The sequence below is a fragment of the Mustela putorius genome, unplaced genomic scaffold (genome assembly GCF_011764305.1).
Source record: "Mustela putorius furo isolate JIRA1106 unplaced genomic scaffold, ASM1176430v1.1 tig00003909_pilon_pilon_pilon, whole genome shotgun sequence".
In the NCBI taxonomy this organism is placed as follows: Eukaryota; Metazoa; Chordata; class Mammalia; order Carnivora; family Mustelidae; genus Mustela; species Mustela putorius.
The window spans coordinates 23,755,478-23,772,370 of record NW_025422057.1 but is presented as its reverse complement, the minus strand read 5'-3'; the positions used below and the strand labels follow the sequence as shown (position 1 = coordinate 23,772,370).

Sequence of the window (16,893 nt, the reverse complement as noted above, 5' to 3'; positions counted from 1 at the left end):
TTAAGAACTGTTTCTTTGCTTGCTGCAGTCTTGCTCGTGTCTCATTAATGCAAGGCACATTGACTGCTAGCACCAGGTGCTCCAGGGGCCTATCCCTCAAGGGTTAGCAGTAAGAGCTGGGGTGCCAGATATGTGTATAACTTCCTTTCAGGGAGATACTGCTGACTTGATTTTATTATTGGAGCAGGCTGGTGGGAGAAGGGTCTGCTAGTTTCCCCAGTCTGTAAGGAGGGTTACCCATAGCCCCCAGGTATCTGCTAATTTAGATGCTGGGCCCTCAGGTGGTGACTTTAATGTATGCAGATGAACTCCTTTCAGGGAAAGACTGAGAGATGGGTGTTGTTAGCTTGTTGCCTCTGCACTGAACCTTGGGGAAGTAGATGGTTAAGAACTTCTTTGTTTGCTGCAGTCCTCTGGGACTCATGAGTGAAGCCCTGTTGGCTATCAGAGCCCAACGATCTGGGGACCCATTCCCTGGGGGGCAGCCCTAAAATCTGGGGTGTGGTCATGTGCACAACTCCTTCTAGAGAGCTACTGGCAACTTGGAGTGGGCTACAGAGAGAAGACGAGAAAGGTGTCAGTGGGCTTCTTAGGTCTCTCGGTAGGATCACAGTCAGCCCCTTGAAACTTGCTAAATTAGAAGCCTAGCCATTAGGTAACAGCTTTTAAAGAATGCAGATAAAGTACTTCCAAGGAAAGATGAGGAGAAGGCGCACTGAGTTCTAGGGCATCGTTGCAGTGAATGCTTGTGCACCCATGATAAATTGCTTCTTTATTTGCTATTCTCAGTGGACTTAAGCCCCATTGGCTTTCAGAGCTAGGTGTTTTGAGAGCCCTTCCCTCTGGTGCGAGCCTTAAAAGTTGTGATGCTGATGTGGAGACCAAAACCCTTTGCTCATGGGTGAGAAGCTGGGAGTTGGACGTTCCCTCCTGGTTGTGTGCCACTATGGTGGACAGGGCATGGGGGGTATTATTCATAGCGAGAGTATGCCTAAGCCTTTTCTACCCAATTTGATGGGGGAATCCTATTTTCCCCCTGCTTCCTGTTTTCTGTGCCTTTCTCCCCTCAGCACAGGTGTCAGATACTGAACTCTGCTCTAATATAGTAATGGTCTCAGTGCCAATGAGAAGTGTAGAGATTTATGGGGTGGAAGATTGGGTTTTGAGTTCTTAGGTCTGTTTTTCATAGGTTTTTCTATGTTCTTGCTGTATGGGTATCCACAGTTGGTTCTCACTGTTTAAATTCTACTTTTCTTCTGACTTGCCACTTCTTACCTCCTGAAGATAGGAAAATCAGAAAGCCCGACTTAGAATATTTAAAATAAGAGTAAATAGATTATAAAAGCTTGCTAAGAGAGTGGATTATGTGATCTCTCTAGTGCATGAATGTTTTAAGGTCTATGTTGCCTCTTTTAGCTGACTGTTTGGGTCATCCTCTGGCCTGGATATCTCACATGGGGGATGGCTGACTGGGCTTTATGTGTGCAAGGTCAGAGGGCCACAAGAATTAGTTTGTAAGGATTCTCAGCCTGCATTCTTTTGGCTATTAGCTGTAGACCTTAAGCTTTCCCACCCTCATCCCTAGGAGATTTTTGTTCTTGTCAGATCAGATTTTAAATGTTTTGTTACCATACATTCATTGTTTCTGGGGCAGGAGGAAGGAAGGGCAGACAGCATTGAACTCAGGAGGGCAACAGTGCCCTGAGGCAAACAGCTGGGAGTGGAGTCTAAACCACCCTCCCCAGAGGACAGGACAGGGTGGGCAATAGCACACACCCAGCGGGAGGACCAAGCCGGGCAGTATACTGGAAGGAGTCAGGTGCAGCAAGACCTGGGGGAGGGAGGATGTGGGCGGTGGGAGTTGGGGGGAAAAGGAAGATGGTGGGAAGAGAGAACTTCTTAGGTGCCAGGTGGTGAAGAAGAGTCAAGGCCAGAGGTTTGGTCCTATATTACTATGGACTCTGTCCTCTTTCATGGTTATTTTTTTTAGAGAGTCACCAACTCCCTGACACCATCCCAGGGCTCCTGAGCTGTGAGCATTACAGGTGACAGCTGTATCTGCCCGGCTCACCAGTGACCATACTCTGTGGGTCCCCCCTGGAGAAAGTGGCTTTCTGAGTAATAGTCAGCCCTGAATGCTTTCTCGCTTTTGCCATCTGCCATCCATGTGGTTACTGAGCTTCTGTGTCTCCTTCCTTCCCCAGGTCGGTGGCTGGATTGGATAAGGAAGCGGACCTGGTGCACATGGAGGTGCGGACCACCGATGGATGTGAGTGCTGAGGCCGTGGGTGAGGCCAGGGGAGAGCTGTGTGCAGGTCCCTCTCCTCCCCCAATTTGCATTTTAATGGCTTGAGAAGATGAAAAGCCCTGAGCTCCATTACTGCCAGATCCATCCTATTTCCCAGAGTAGGGGGAGAGGCCTCTGGTCCTGAGGGAGACGTTTCATTGAAATAAACTCTCAGGAACGAATTTTCTGGGGATGTGAGTTAATGTGATGAATTTTGAGGCTCCTGTTAGTAATTTCCTGGCCTCTTCAGTGTAATTCGGATAGGAGTGTCCATAGCTCATCATGGTACTTTGCATTCACACAACGAATTGCAGGGGCTGCTGGCTTTAAAAATGAACCTTTCATATAGTCAAGCTTACCAGAAAAAGTCACTGGGAAATTTTTTTTCAAACTGTTTATTCATTCATTTCACAAATATGTATGGACAGACTACTGTGTACCAGGCATTGTTCTAGGCCCCGGAAATACGGTAGTGAGCAAACCTATATTGTCTCTACAGACAAGCAGTAGAATCCCAGGATCTTAAACACATGACCCCTTTGTACATTGTGTACCTGTGTACTTCTGACTGAATTTTACTGATAGTATATCATTTTGCACTGCTTTAAGCAATTTATTCTTCCCAGAGTTGCTCATATTATTATAAGGCTCTTCCCTACCCAGGAAAAATCAGCTTAAACATACATGATAGATGTGAAAATATATGATCTATATGAAATAGCTAAAAATATAATTAACATAGGTCAACAATAGAGCCAAATAATCTATAGAAATAGTAGTGATGGAGGAATGCAGCAGAACAGGCCTCTGCTTGGGAGTTGGAGTCTTGGGTTCTGTCACCCACTAGACATGGGGTCTGGGCAACTCCCTCTGATCTCTGTGCTAAATCCCTCCATTGTTTGAGAATACTCAGCCTTGCCCTTCCCACCTCAGAGAGTTATAGGCTGACCAAGTAGAGGATGTTATAGAAACTATAAAATGTAAAGATGTTAGAGAGTTCCGTTTTGACTTGGCCGTGGGTGATGGGGATTTTTCAGAATACTTTAAGTAAAACTACATGTGCTTTGTCCATGAAAAATCTACTGGTTTTGATACCAAACACAGGTACCTGCCAGAAACATGCATTCTGGGGAATATTTCATTTGCTCTGTTTTTATTTCTAAAAGACTTAGAAGATAGTCATATTTGTTACTGTATGTCTGACATTCTGCTGAGTACTTGATTTTTGTCTTTTTCTGTACTCACTGTGTGTGTGTGCATGTGTGTGCACGTGCGCGCACGTGTTTTAATTGGTCTTATTTGGTTCTTGAATAAATGCAAGTCTCTGAAGCAGGCAAGAATGAGGGGTGGTCCACACTCTTAAAAATAGATTTTTTTTTTTTTAACAGAAGACCTATTTAAGGCTTAGTAAAATAGGAGCACCTGGATGGTTTAGTCAGTTAGGTGTCTGACTCTTAATTTTGCCTCAGGCCTTGATCACAGGGACATGAGATCAAATCCCACATCAGGCTCTGCACTCAGTGTGCAGTCTGCTTGAGATTCTCTCTCTCCCTCTCCCTCTACCCCTCCCACTTGTGTGCATGTTCTCTCTCTCTCTCAAATAAATACATAAATCTTGAAAAAAAAAAAAGACTTAGGAAAATAATACCACATATTCAAATTCACTGATCATAAGGATGGTAAAACTTGAGCCCAAAATTATATGCTCTGACTCTTACTGCTGAGAGAGAAACTGGGGGAAGTGTGAGATGTAAGGGTATGAAGGAACAAGCCAGGACAGCAGCAGGAGAGCAGATAGTCGCTCTCAGATGATCCACTGGCCAGTTTTTGGTATGATTTCTGCCTTGGCATTGCTTCCCATGTCAAACTTGTTTATGCCTTATATGTGATCTGTGCTGGCTATAGCATTTTAGAGTTGGTAATACTTGATAGGATTGTCTGACCTCCTACCTAGTATAGGAATCCCTTCCCTGAAAACTTCTGACAGTCTGTCCTCAGGTTCCCTGGCTTCAGCCTTAATTAGACACATCCTTTTCTGCTGCTGGACAGCTCCCATGTTTTGTTTTATTAAGTTAATTTCTTACATTAAGCTTAAACCTATTTTCTGAAAGTTCAAGAATTCTGATCCAAATTTGGATAAGCCCTGTGGTGCAGGACTGCTGCAAAATTTTATGAGATTAAAAATGTAAAACACATAGAATAGTTTCTGGCCTATTGTCAAGAATCAAAGAAAGCAGACAGAACTAAAACAGGGATAAAAGTCATGTGCCACACCTAAGTTAAATTATAGTATATATTAGTTATGTTCCATTTTCTAGGATTTTTTTTTTTAAAGATTTTATTTATTTATTTGACAGACAGAGATCACAAGTAGGCAGAGAGGCAGGCAGAGAGAGAGAGAGGAGGAAGCAGGCTCCCTGCCGAGCAGAGCAGAGAGCCTGATGCGGGACTCGATCCCGGGACGCGAGATCATGGCCTGAGCCGAAGGCAGCGGCTTAACCCACTGAGCCACCCAGGTGCCCCATTTTCTAGGATTTTTTAAAATCAGTTTTTCAATAGTTAATCTTCTCTCAACTTTGTGAGTTGGCTCTAACACACGTTTATTTAGAGATGCATATAAGAAGACTGCATTAACCTGGAGACACTGTATTTTACATATCCTAATGAAATGCATGATGCCTTTCATTGGTGATATGTGGTGAGAGCTTTCTTACTTATAAACTCACACATACACACACGTCTTCATCTTTTAATCATCACAAAAAGGCATGGCATGTATTTTAATTCCTCCTTTTTTTCAGATATGGTAGTCTGAACTAAGATTTGCCCAAATTCATGCAACTAGCAGTGACAGAATAAAAACTAAAACACAAAACTCTTAATACACTAGAAATAGAAGGGAACCTCCAACAAAAGATGTCTACCAAAGATCTACAATTATATTTAATGATGATATACTGCATGCTTTCCATATAAGAAAAGGAAGAAGGAAGGATGTTTATTTAGTCTTACACACATATTCAACATCATGCCAAAAGCCCTAGCCTGTGCAATAAAGAAAAATGAAATGCAAATGCACTTCATATAGATTGCAAAGGAAAAACTAAAACTCTTCTTACCCTCATTGACATAATTGCCTATGTAGAATATCCCAAGAAATCTACAAAAATAAAAAACTCCTAAAACTAATAAGTAGGTTGAGCAAAGTGGCAGGAAACAACAAATTCAGTGGAGAAAGGATGTAATTTAACAAATGGTTTCGAAAAAAATTGGACAGTCATATGGGGGAAAAGTGAACTTCAACCTGTGATTCACAACTTACACAAATTTAACTAAAAAATAGATATTTCTAAATATAAAATATAAAATTATGAAACATATAAGAAAAAACGTAAGAGAAAATCTCCACAGCCATGCGTTGGCATCAAGAGCAAAGTTGACAAAATAAAGAATTGATAAATGGACTTCATCCAAATTAAAAAAAACATTTGCTCTGCTGAAGACACAGTGAAGACACTAGGAGAAAATATTTGCAGATTACATATTTAACAAGGGGCTTGTCTTGGAATGTATAAGGGACTTTCAAAACAGCAATAAGAAACAACCAATTTTTTAAAAATAGGCAAAAGTTTGAAGAGACTACTTACCAAAGAGGATCCAAGAATGACAAATAAGCATATGAAATGATGTTCAACTTCATTAGATGTTAGGGAAATGGAAATTAAAACCATAGTGAGATATCATTACATACCTATTGGAACTACTAAAATGACAAGACTGGTAATACCAAGTGCTGGTAAGGATGGAAAGCTCTTAGATCTCTCATATATTCCTGGTGGGCATACAAAATAGAAGAGTCACTCTGGCAAAACATTTTGGCAATTTCTTATAAAGTTACACAAACCTTATGATTCATCAGTCTCATTCCTGTGTATTTACCCTAGAGAAATGTTATAATCACACAAAAACCTGTACACACAAGTCTGTAGTAGACTTAATAATCACCCAAAACTGGAACAACCTAAACATCCTTAAATATCCTTGAATGGGTGGCTGGACAAGCAAGCTGTGATACATCTGTAAAAGAAAATAGATGAATTTCAGAGGCATTATACTGAGTGAAATACGCCAGTCTCAAAAGCTTACATACTGTATGATTTCATTGATATGATCATATGGAAAAGGCAAAAGTGTAGTGATGGAGAAATAGATCATTGGCTTCCCTGGTGAAAGGAATATTTCCCAAGAGAGCAGCCTGAGGGGATTTTTCAGGGTGATGTAAATATTTGGCATCCTGACTGTGATGGTCACATAAATCCATATATCTGGTAAAACTTAAGAACTGTACACCAAAAAAATTACTGTGTATAAATTGAAGGAAGTTTGTGTTAAAAAATAATACTAAAATAAATATTTAAGAAAAAAGGGAGGACGCATGACTGGCTCGGTTGAAAAAGCATGCAATTCTTGTTCCCTGGGTCATGAGTTCAAGCCCCATATTAGATATCAGGGTTATTTAAATAAATATTTTTAAATAATACTAAAATAACCTATAATGAGGAAAAACTAGAACACAGAGTTCTTGACTTCTTGTTCTGTAGAACTTCCTACCTTTTGGGGCACCTGGGTGGCTCAGTCGGTTAAGTGGCTGCCTTTAGCTCAGGTCATGATCCCAGGGTCCTGGGATTGAGCCCTACATTGGTCTCCCAAATCAGCAGGGAGCCTGCTTCTCCCTCTCTGTCTGTCTGCCTCCCCCTCCTCCCGCTTGTGCTGTCTGTGTCAAATAATTAAAATCTTTAAGAAAAAAAAATTATATATAAAAAAGAACTTCCTACCTTTTTCACTTAGTCAATTAGTCTCTTGATCCATTTATTTCTTCTTTTATTCAACCAGTGTTTATTTAAAATCTGCATATTCTGGTCCCTGAGGGGGAATAGAGGTGAATGTGATATTATCTTCACCTCATGGAGCTTGTAGACTGGCTGGGGAAACATAAGCATTTGAGTAATTCTAGCACAAGCTGACAGGAACATTCATAGAGTTGGACATATGTTCAGTTACAAATGGGAGTATGGCTAATAGTCTAAGAAAGTTGGGGGCACCTTCTCAGAATGACAGAGTGATCTGGCACTTCAGGGATTATTAGTCGGAATTTATCAGAACATTCTAGATAGAGAGGAGAGACTCACATTAGCTAAGAGTTCACCCATAAAGAGTGGTTTGTGCAAGGTTGTGAATTATGGTCAGTGGCTGTCAGAGATGGAGAGAGAAAAGGCCAGTACAGATACGCTGGGGTTGTCCCATGAAAAAATGGGTAGGTAATGTACTGAGCCAAGCACGGAATGCCATTTTTACCTTTATTATGAAATAGCTTTCATGTTACAATTATAATTTCTTAGCTGTGACCTTAGATATGGATTATACTAGACAGTCCCATGTGGTTGCTTCATGTTTCTTTCTCTCTGCCTCTTCTGTTCGTGTGTTTAATGTTTAAGCCATAGCAGCTGACAGATGAAAAGCAAGCACCCATTTCAGCTTATTCTGAACACAGCTCTGAGAAGTTTCTCCCAACACTTCCCTGCCTCTGTTGGGAGCACAAGGCGGCTTTGCTATGTTTCCCTAGTCCCCCATGCTGCCTAACTTGGCTTCTAACTCAGGAGTGGTGCTGGGAGAGACAGAAGGGCTGGCTTGTGCCTGATCTCCTTGACCCCGACAGGGGAAAGGAACAATGAGAGAATGGCATCTTCGATGAGCCCAGATGGTATCCTGCACCCTGCTTCTTGGGGTTGGTGCATTGGTCAGAGAGACTTCTTAGTCATTCCCTAGCTCTGTGTCCAGGTCTTTTCTTCTCTGGTGACACTATGGTTGCTAAGATAGCTAGTGCTTTCTACTTGCCAGAGAGGCAGGTAGGCTGGAATGAGCACACTCTCCACGCCCTGGGAGAGGGTTGAAAGGTCCTCGACCAGTGGTGGGGGTTGGGGGCAGAGGGGTGAAGAAGGCACCAGAGGCAATTTTTGTTTATCCTTTTGAGAAGCAGGGAGAAATGGTCTTTCAGATATTTACAGGCAAGCAAACTGGGAGAATAGAAATGTAGATCTCAATTTCAGGTTTTCCACCGAGAGGCTGTATTTCCAGGAAGCAACTAAAAATTGTTGAAGTTCCTGATTCCTCATTGTAACATGAAACAGGATTAATAATTTATTCATTTTTCTTTCTAATTCCTTTATAGGATATTTACTGGGCATCTATCTACTGGTTGCCCAGGGAATAAGAGGGAATAAGACCTGGTCTCTGCCCCCAAAGTCTGTATTCTAAAGACGGATGACCCAGCAGTTCCTGGATAGCTGAGAGCCTTGTAATATTTACACACAGGACATGTTAGAAACTCACAGGAGAGGTTACTTCTTTATATATGATATATTTGAAGTCAGTTGAAACTTAGATTTTTATAGCCCTTTTGTTTTGTGATTCATGTGTTTAAAAGGAAAATTATTCTCCGAAAAAACTTAAATCAAAAGAATTAGTAGGTGTTAGATAATTGTTACTTTCCGTTCTCTGACATTCCTTTGTTATTCTCCCCCCCCCCCCATGTTGGATAGCCCGTTCCTTAATCAGCCCCTTTCAGGCCATTTACCCCGTGTTCTGAATTTGCCAATTACTATTGAGCAAATTACCCTCAAAGGTGCCTTGAGCGATAAAATTTCATTCTCTGTTTCTTCCTGCAACACAGTTCGTGTAGCTGTTTCTCTCAGCTTCTAACATTCATAATCCTCTGGCAGCCTGGTTCCTGGATTCCTGGGATCCATCCCAAAGATTTGGGTTTAGAGGGTCTGCTGTGGGAGTCTGTGTTTTGTTAAGCACATCCGGACATGATTCTGATCCAGGTGGTCCATTCAGAAACACTGTTCTGAGGATCCCTGACCTCAGCTGGTGCTAGGATTACAGCACAGCACAGTTCCATCCTCTTAAGCATAAAACAGGAGCCTTGATGTTGGAGTCTGGAATTACCCTGTTGTGGAAAATGCATGGGCTCACAGGGCTGAGTGAGAACACGCAAGTAGGGCAAACATGTCTTTCTTTGCCTTCTTTCTTTCCCTTTTGTCTCTCAAGACAAAATCACAATAAATCTTAACTCATTAGAAGTGCTTTCCAAGTCAAGATAACTTGCATGTGTCTAAAACCATGTTACTGGTTGGGGTGAGAGGGAGAGATTCATAAGTAGTAGTAGAAATGGTTTGAAACCTGTAAGAATGTTCAGAGAAGAGAAACAAGATATGGCTATGAAACAAGTAAATCTTACTCTCCGTAATTCCCAGAGTGAGAGAGGCATGTGGGCATTCACACATGTCATAGAAATGTGTGTTTCCTGTATATTCACTCTCTCACATTCAGTCCAGTGAAATGGAGGACTTTCCCATGTGTAGAAGACAGTGTTGTCAAAGCCTAGCATTATTTATAATCATTGGAGAACTTACATGTGTATGCACCACACATGCACACACACACATACACAGAAGGTCCTGGGTATTGGCCTTTTACAGTATTGTTCTGGTGACTCCAAAATGCAAGCAGGACTGCAAACCACTACACTAGGTCTGAGCTTCCCTAAATGTAACATTTATTATATGGCCATCTGGAGAGCTTGTTAAAACACACATTCCATATTCTGACAAGCTCCCAGGTGCCACTGCTGGTCTGTGGGCCCCTCCGATCAGCACTGTGCTATGCTAAGCTGTGGGGGATATACTGATGAATAGGACATGATCAGGACTGAGAAGTGCACAGTGGAGGGGAGAGACAGATAGATACACAGATTGTTATTATGCTTTAATGTGCTTAAAGCCACTGATTGTTTGACTTAAGTCTCCTGAAGAAAGTGCTACAGGAAGCAAAAGGAAGGCTACCTCCCTGTTGAGGAGTGACCTTGGGCCACACAGAAGAGGCTCTGGTGAAACTCCCTCTCTGGATAGCAGTTGGATTTTCCCAGGAGGATGGTAGAAAAGGGGACAGGGACCTATTCTGTCCAGTGTAGCAGCCACATCATCACAGGAAGTTGCTGAGCACTTGAAACATGCTGTCTGGATTGAGATGTGTTGTGTATGCAAAACACACACCAGGTTTCAAAGACATACTATGAATTCAAGGTTGGAAAATAACCCATTAATAATTTTTATATTGATTATATGATGAAATCATATTTTGGCTATTTGGGGTTAAATAAACTATGTTACAATTAATTTCACTCTTCTATTGACTTTGTAGGAACAATTATTTGTGACTCACATTGTATGTGTGTTGTACAGCCTTGTTCTAGGCTGGAGGGTCTGCTGGTGCCACAGGACAGAGGGTGGCTCTTGTGTACCATGTGTGACATTGAGCATCCTCTGTCAGCCTGGCTCCCACACACCAGAGAACACCCAGTGTTAAACTGGTCCCTGTTCTTGTTTTGATGTAGGAATTTCCACTCCAGCCCAGTCCTGTCCCTTTTTTATGGGAGTCAGACTTCCAGATTATGCTGAAGCCATTGAATTCTCTCTTGCCCTGGCAGGGCTTAAACAAGGCAAAGCCAGCCAGTTTGGTTAACAACAGTGTGAAACCCCATGCTGCCATGTAATTCAGGATTCAAATGACTTTTAATTCCATTGTCTTCTGGAAATCATTTTTCTCGAGAATTTCCCTCATGAATTCTCCTTACCACCCTCAATATACACTCAGACACAAGCATGTGCATGTGCACACACACACGTACGCCCTGCATCCTCCAACCAAAAAACAATTAGGTGTCACTAAAAAAGCATTGGCTTGGTGCCATAAGAGTTGAGCTAGAGAATTAACTCGGTTATTTAGAAGCTGTTTGACCTTGGAGAACTTTCTTAACTTTCTTTCTTTCTGTGATACTTTGTTTTCCAGTGCTTTATATATTTGAAAAAAAATCCTAACAAATATAAGAAGTGTTTTTATTAGGTATTAGTTTTTTCATCAATGAGCTAACAAAGGTATTACTAGAAGAGTAAAATTTACAATGAGGCATATCTCAGTTCAGTGAACAAAAGAGCAACAATTAAGAGTACCCCAAGGGACTCCTGGGTGGCTCAGTCTTAAGTATCCAACTCGTGATTTCAGCTCAGGCCATGATCTCAGGGTGGTGAGGTCAGGCTCTACCCTCAGTATGGAGTCTGCTGGAGATCTTCTGTCTTTTTTTGCCCCTGCTTGTGCTCTATAAATCAATCAATCAATTAATTAATTAGTAAGTAAATAAAATCTTTAAAAAAAAAAGTACCCCAGAACGGCAAGGGCTGCAATGTAAAGTAATGAGTTTTTCTTCATTAGAAATTCTCAAACATAGACCATTTGGATGTATCATAGGGACACTATAATAAGTGAACCTGGATATAAACAGAAAGTTTTTGACATCTAGGCAACCTAGAAATTTCTAGAATCAAAATTTGGAGTACATATGCCACTATTTCTTGTCCTGGTGTCATCATCACCTGTTATTAATCCATCACTGCATTTTCTCACTGAGCCGAGATAAAGCCCAGCATTTCTTAACATACCCAGGGAGTCGTAAGTAATCAAATGGGTGTGGTGCACAAGGCAAAACTATTAATCTGCAGCCTAAACTTCGGGTTCTAGACACACAGAATATTGACTTATAAAGAGGTAGATATCAGAAGATAAAAGGATGGGGGAAGGAGCCTCCTAGATCTTGTGTAGGAGCACAAAAACCTCCCATGCCAGGGGATGGGCATAGACTCACAGACCAGTAGTGGTAGGGAAAGGAATTTAGGGCAGTCCCCCAGACTGAAACCTGAAGGCACAAGGGCACGTGTGTGAACCAGTGGCGGCTGGTGGTTTTAGAAGCACAAAAGGCAGAGTCGTGCCTGGACCTGGAAGGATCTTGCTGCTGTGGTGGGGTGCAGAACCCAGTAAGATGTGGTTTTTAGCAGCACAGACAGAAGTAGAGATGGTGTGGCCTGGAGAGCTCAGTGAAGAGCAGACAGTGATCTCTCTATCTGGGACAGAGGGTTGGATATAGTCACTTCTGCTCTGACTGTTGGAAGAGACATGGAAAGCCACCAGGGAAAGCCACTGGAGGACAAAAGCCCACCAAAACTGGTTTTCACTGAGCCCATCTCCCCCCCGCCCCCCTACCACCACGGGGGGCAGGGCAACTTGGCCCAAACAAGGTTGCCTAAGTAACAGTGCAACAGGCACTTACCCAGAAGACAGGCTAGAAGAACAAGAGGTTGACGGTCTCTATAAAGCAGGTGCATCTTGCTTGGGTTGTGGTCAATTATATGTACTCTACATTGCCTCAACCACCCCTCAACAGAATGACTAAGAGGAGGAACCCCCAACAAAAGGAAGAACCAGAAAATGTGACCTCTGCCACAGAACTAATGAATATGGGTATAACCAAGATGTCAGAAATAGACTTCAGAATAACAATTATCAAGGTAATATCTAGGCTTGAGAAAAATATTAATGGCAGTATGGCCATCTCTAAGGGCAGAAATGAGATCTAATCAGGCCAAATTTAAAAATGCTATGAATGAAATGCAGTCTAAGCTGGATACTCTGATTGTCAGGATAAACGAGGCAGAAGAACAAATCAGTGAGCCAGAGAATAAGATGATAGAAAAGAAGGAAAGAGAGGTGGCATGGGAAAAACAAACTAAAACCCAAGGAATCCAACTGAGAGAGATTAGTGACTCAAGGAAACATTCCAATATCAAAATTATTAGGATCTCTGAGGGGGTGGAGAGAGAGGTCTAGAAGGTACATTTTAGCAAATTGTAGCTGAGAACTTCCATGTCCAAGAGGTAGAGAGGACCTCTCCCAAGATCAATGAGAACAGACCAATGCCAAGACATATAAGAGTACACTTTGCTAATCTTTGATCCAAGGAAACGTTCTTGAAAGCGGTGAGGGAGAAGAGATTTCTTACATAGAGAGGGAAGAACATCAGAAAATTGTTAGACCTGTCCAGGGTACTAAATGAGAGGAACATGTAGCCAAGCCCTACTTTATTCAGCAGGGCTCTCATTCAGAATGATGGGGTGACAAGGAGCTTCCAAGACTGGTAGAAACTGAAAGAATATGTGACCATGAAGCTGGCCCTGCAAGAAATATTAAGGGGGGTTCTACAAAAGGAGAAAGACTCAGGGTGATACAGAAAAGAAATCAACAGAGACAATCTATAGAAACAAAGACTTCACAGGCAACATGACGACAATAAAATTGTATTTATCAATAATCACTCTCAATATGAATAACCTAAATGCTCCCATGAAATGGAACAGATAAGAAGACGTGACCTATCCATATGCTGTTTATAAGAGACTCATTTTGAACCTAAAGATACATCCAGACTGAAAGTGAAGGTATAGAGGACCATTTTTCATGCCAACAGACCTCAAAAGAAAGCTGGGGGAGCAATTCTCATATCAGACAAATTAGATTTTAAGCTAAAGACTGTAGTTAGAGATACAGAAGGACACAGTATCATTCTTAAAGGGTCTATACAATAAGAGGATCTAACATAGATGTAAACATAGATGTTACATAGATGTAAACATCTATGCCCCCAATATGGGAGCAGCCAACTGTTACCAAAATAAAGAGATATATTAATAATAATATGCTAATATGCTAGGTGACATCAACACTCCACTCTTGGCAATAGGCAGATCATCTCAGCAGAAAATTAACAAAGAAAAGAGCTTTGAGACACTGGACCTGATGGACTTCAGAGATATATACAGAACATTCCACCCTAAAACAACAGAATATTCATTCTTCTCATGTACACATGAAACTTTCTCCAGAATAGACCACATACTGGGTCACAAATCTGGTCTCAACCAATACCAAAAGATTGAGATTATTCCCTGCATATTCTCAGACCCCAGTGCTTTGAAACTGGAGTTCAATCACAAGAAAAAGTATGGGAGAAATTCAAACACTTGGAAGCTAAAGACCATCCTGCTCAAGAATGTTTGTGTCAACCAGTAAGTCAAAGAAGAACTTAAAAATCGTGGAAGCCACTGAGAATGAAAACACACTTGTCCAAAATCTATGGGATATGGCCAAGGAGGTCCTATGGGGGGAAATACATAGACATCTGAAGCTCACTTAAAAGCCTAGAAAAATCCCAAGTACACAAACCATCTTTATACCTTAAAGAACTGGAGAATCAACAACAAATTTAAGCCTCACTCATGCACAAAAAGGGAAATAATTTAGATTAGAGCAGAGATCAATGAATTAGAAACCAAAAATATAGTAGAACACATCAACAAAACTAGAGGCTGGTTCTTTGAAAGAATTAATAAGATCAATAAACCACTGGCCAGACTTATCCAAAAGAAAAGAAAAAGGATCCAAACTGATAAAATTATGAATGGAAGGAGAGAGATCACAACTAACACCAAAGAAATAGAAATACTTATTAGAGATTATTATCAACAACTATATGCCAGTAAATTAAGCAATCTAGAAGAACTGGATGCATTATTATAAACCTATAAACTACCAAGACTGAAACAGGAAGAAATTGACAAACTGAATAGAGCAATAACAGTAATGAGATTGAGACAGTGATCAAAAACCTCCAAAAACCCCAAGAGTCCAGGGCCTGATGGATTCCCTGGGCAATTCTACTAAACAGGCAAAGAAGAAATAATACCTGTTCTCCTGAAGCTGTTTCAAAAAATAGAAACAGATGGGAAACTTCCAAACTCATTCTATGAGCCAGTATTACCTTGATCCCAAAACCAGGCAAAGACCCCATCTAAAAGGAGCATTTCAGACCAAAATCCCTGATGAACATGGATGCCAAAATTCTCAACAAGATCCTAGCCAATAAGATCCAACAGTACATTAAAAGGATTATCCATCACGACTAGGTGGGATTTATCCCTGGGATGCAAGTGTGGTTCAACATTTGCAAATCAAGCAATGTGATAGGATAAATCAATAAGAGAAGAGAGAAGAACCACATGACCCTCTCAATTGATGCAGAAAAAGCATTTGACAAAATACAGCATCCTTTCCTCATTATAACTCTTCCAAATATAGGGATCAAGGGAACATTCTTCAGCTTCATAAAATCCACCTATGAAAAATCCACAGCGAATATCATTCTCAATGGGAAAAGCTTCCCCATTAAGATCAGGATGACAAGATCAGATGAAAAGGATGCCCAGTCTCCCACTATTGTTCAACATAGTGATGGAAGTCTTAGCAACAGCAATCAGTCAAGAAAAAGAAATAAAATGTATTCAAATTGGCAACTAAGAAGTCAAACTCTCTCTCTCTTTGGAGATGACATGACACTTTATGTGGAAAACCCAAAAGTCTCCACTCCCCAAATTACTGGAACTCATACAGTAACTCAGTAATGTGGCAGGATACAAAATCAATGTACAGAAATCAGTACCTTTCCTACACACTAACAATGTAACTGTAGAAAGAGGAATTAGGGAATTGATTCCATTTACAATAGCACCAAAACCCGTAAGATTCCTTGGCATAAACCTAACCAAAGAGGTAAAGGATCTATACTCTAGAAAATACAGAACACTTACGAAAGAAATTGAAGAGGATGCAAAAAGATGGAAAAACATTCCATGCTCATGGATTAGAAGAATACACATTTTCAAAGTGCTGGACCAAACAATCCTAAAATTTGTAAGGAGCAAGAAAAGACTCTGAATCACCAAGGAAATGCTGAAAAAGAAAAACAAAGCTGGGGCATCACGTTGCCTGATTTCAAGCTATATTACAAAGCCGTGATCACCAAGACAGCATGGTACTGGCACAACAAAAGACATAGATCAATGGAACAGAATAGAGAGCCCAAATATGAACACTCCTCAACGTTATGGTCAACTAATCTTCTACAAATCGGGAAAAAATATCCAGTGGAAAAAAAGACAGTCTCTTCAATAAATGGTGCTAGGAAAATTGGACGACTTTATACAGAAGAATGAAACAAAGATAAACTCTAAATGCATGAGGGAACTCAATGTGAGACAGGAATCCATCAAAATCCCAGAGGAGAACATAGGCAGTAACCTCTTTGACATGAGCCACAGCAACGTCTTTCAAGACATGTCTCCAAAGGCATGGGGAACAAAAGTGAAAATGAACTTTTGGGACCTCATCAAGATAAAAACCCTTCTGCACAGCAAAGGAAACAGTCAACAAAAAAAGGAGGCAACTCGTGGAAGGGAGAAGATATTTGCAAATTACGCTACAGATAAAGTGCTGATATCCAGGATCTAGAAAGAACTTCTCAAACTCAACTCCCCCAAAATCAGATAACCAAGTCAAAAATGGGGCAGAAGACATGAATAGACACTTCTCCAAAGAAGACATACAAATGGCTAACAGACAATGAAAAAATGATCAACATCATTAGCCATCAGGGAAATTCAAATGAAAACCACATTGAGATACCCCTTTACACCAGTTAGAATGGGAAAAATTGACAAGGCAAGAAACAATAAATGTTGGAGAAGTGTGGAGAAAGGGGAACCCTCATACACTGTTTTTGGTACAGCCACTTTGGAAAACAGTATGGAGGTACCTTAGAAAGA

General features: G+C 41.0%; 1 protein-coding gene across 2 annotated transcripts in view; it reads left to right on the top strand.

Annotated features, from left to right (window-relative positions):
* Positions 1 to 16,893, top strand: part of SORCS3 (sortilin related VPS10 domain containing receptor 3) — a 586,410-nt gene that overhangs the window by 414,175 nt on the left and 155,342 nt on the right. For both annotated transcript variants that reach the window (XM_004749297.3, XM_013054566.2), the window contains exon 6: positions 2,205 to 2,269. In XM_004749297.3, coding sequence (XP_004749354.2) covers positions 2,205 to 2,269 — 65 coding nt within the window. The remainder of the gene's footprint in view (positions 1 to 2,204; positions 2,270 to 16,893) is intronic.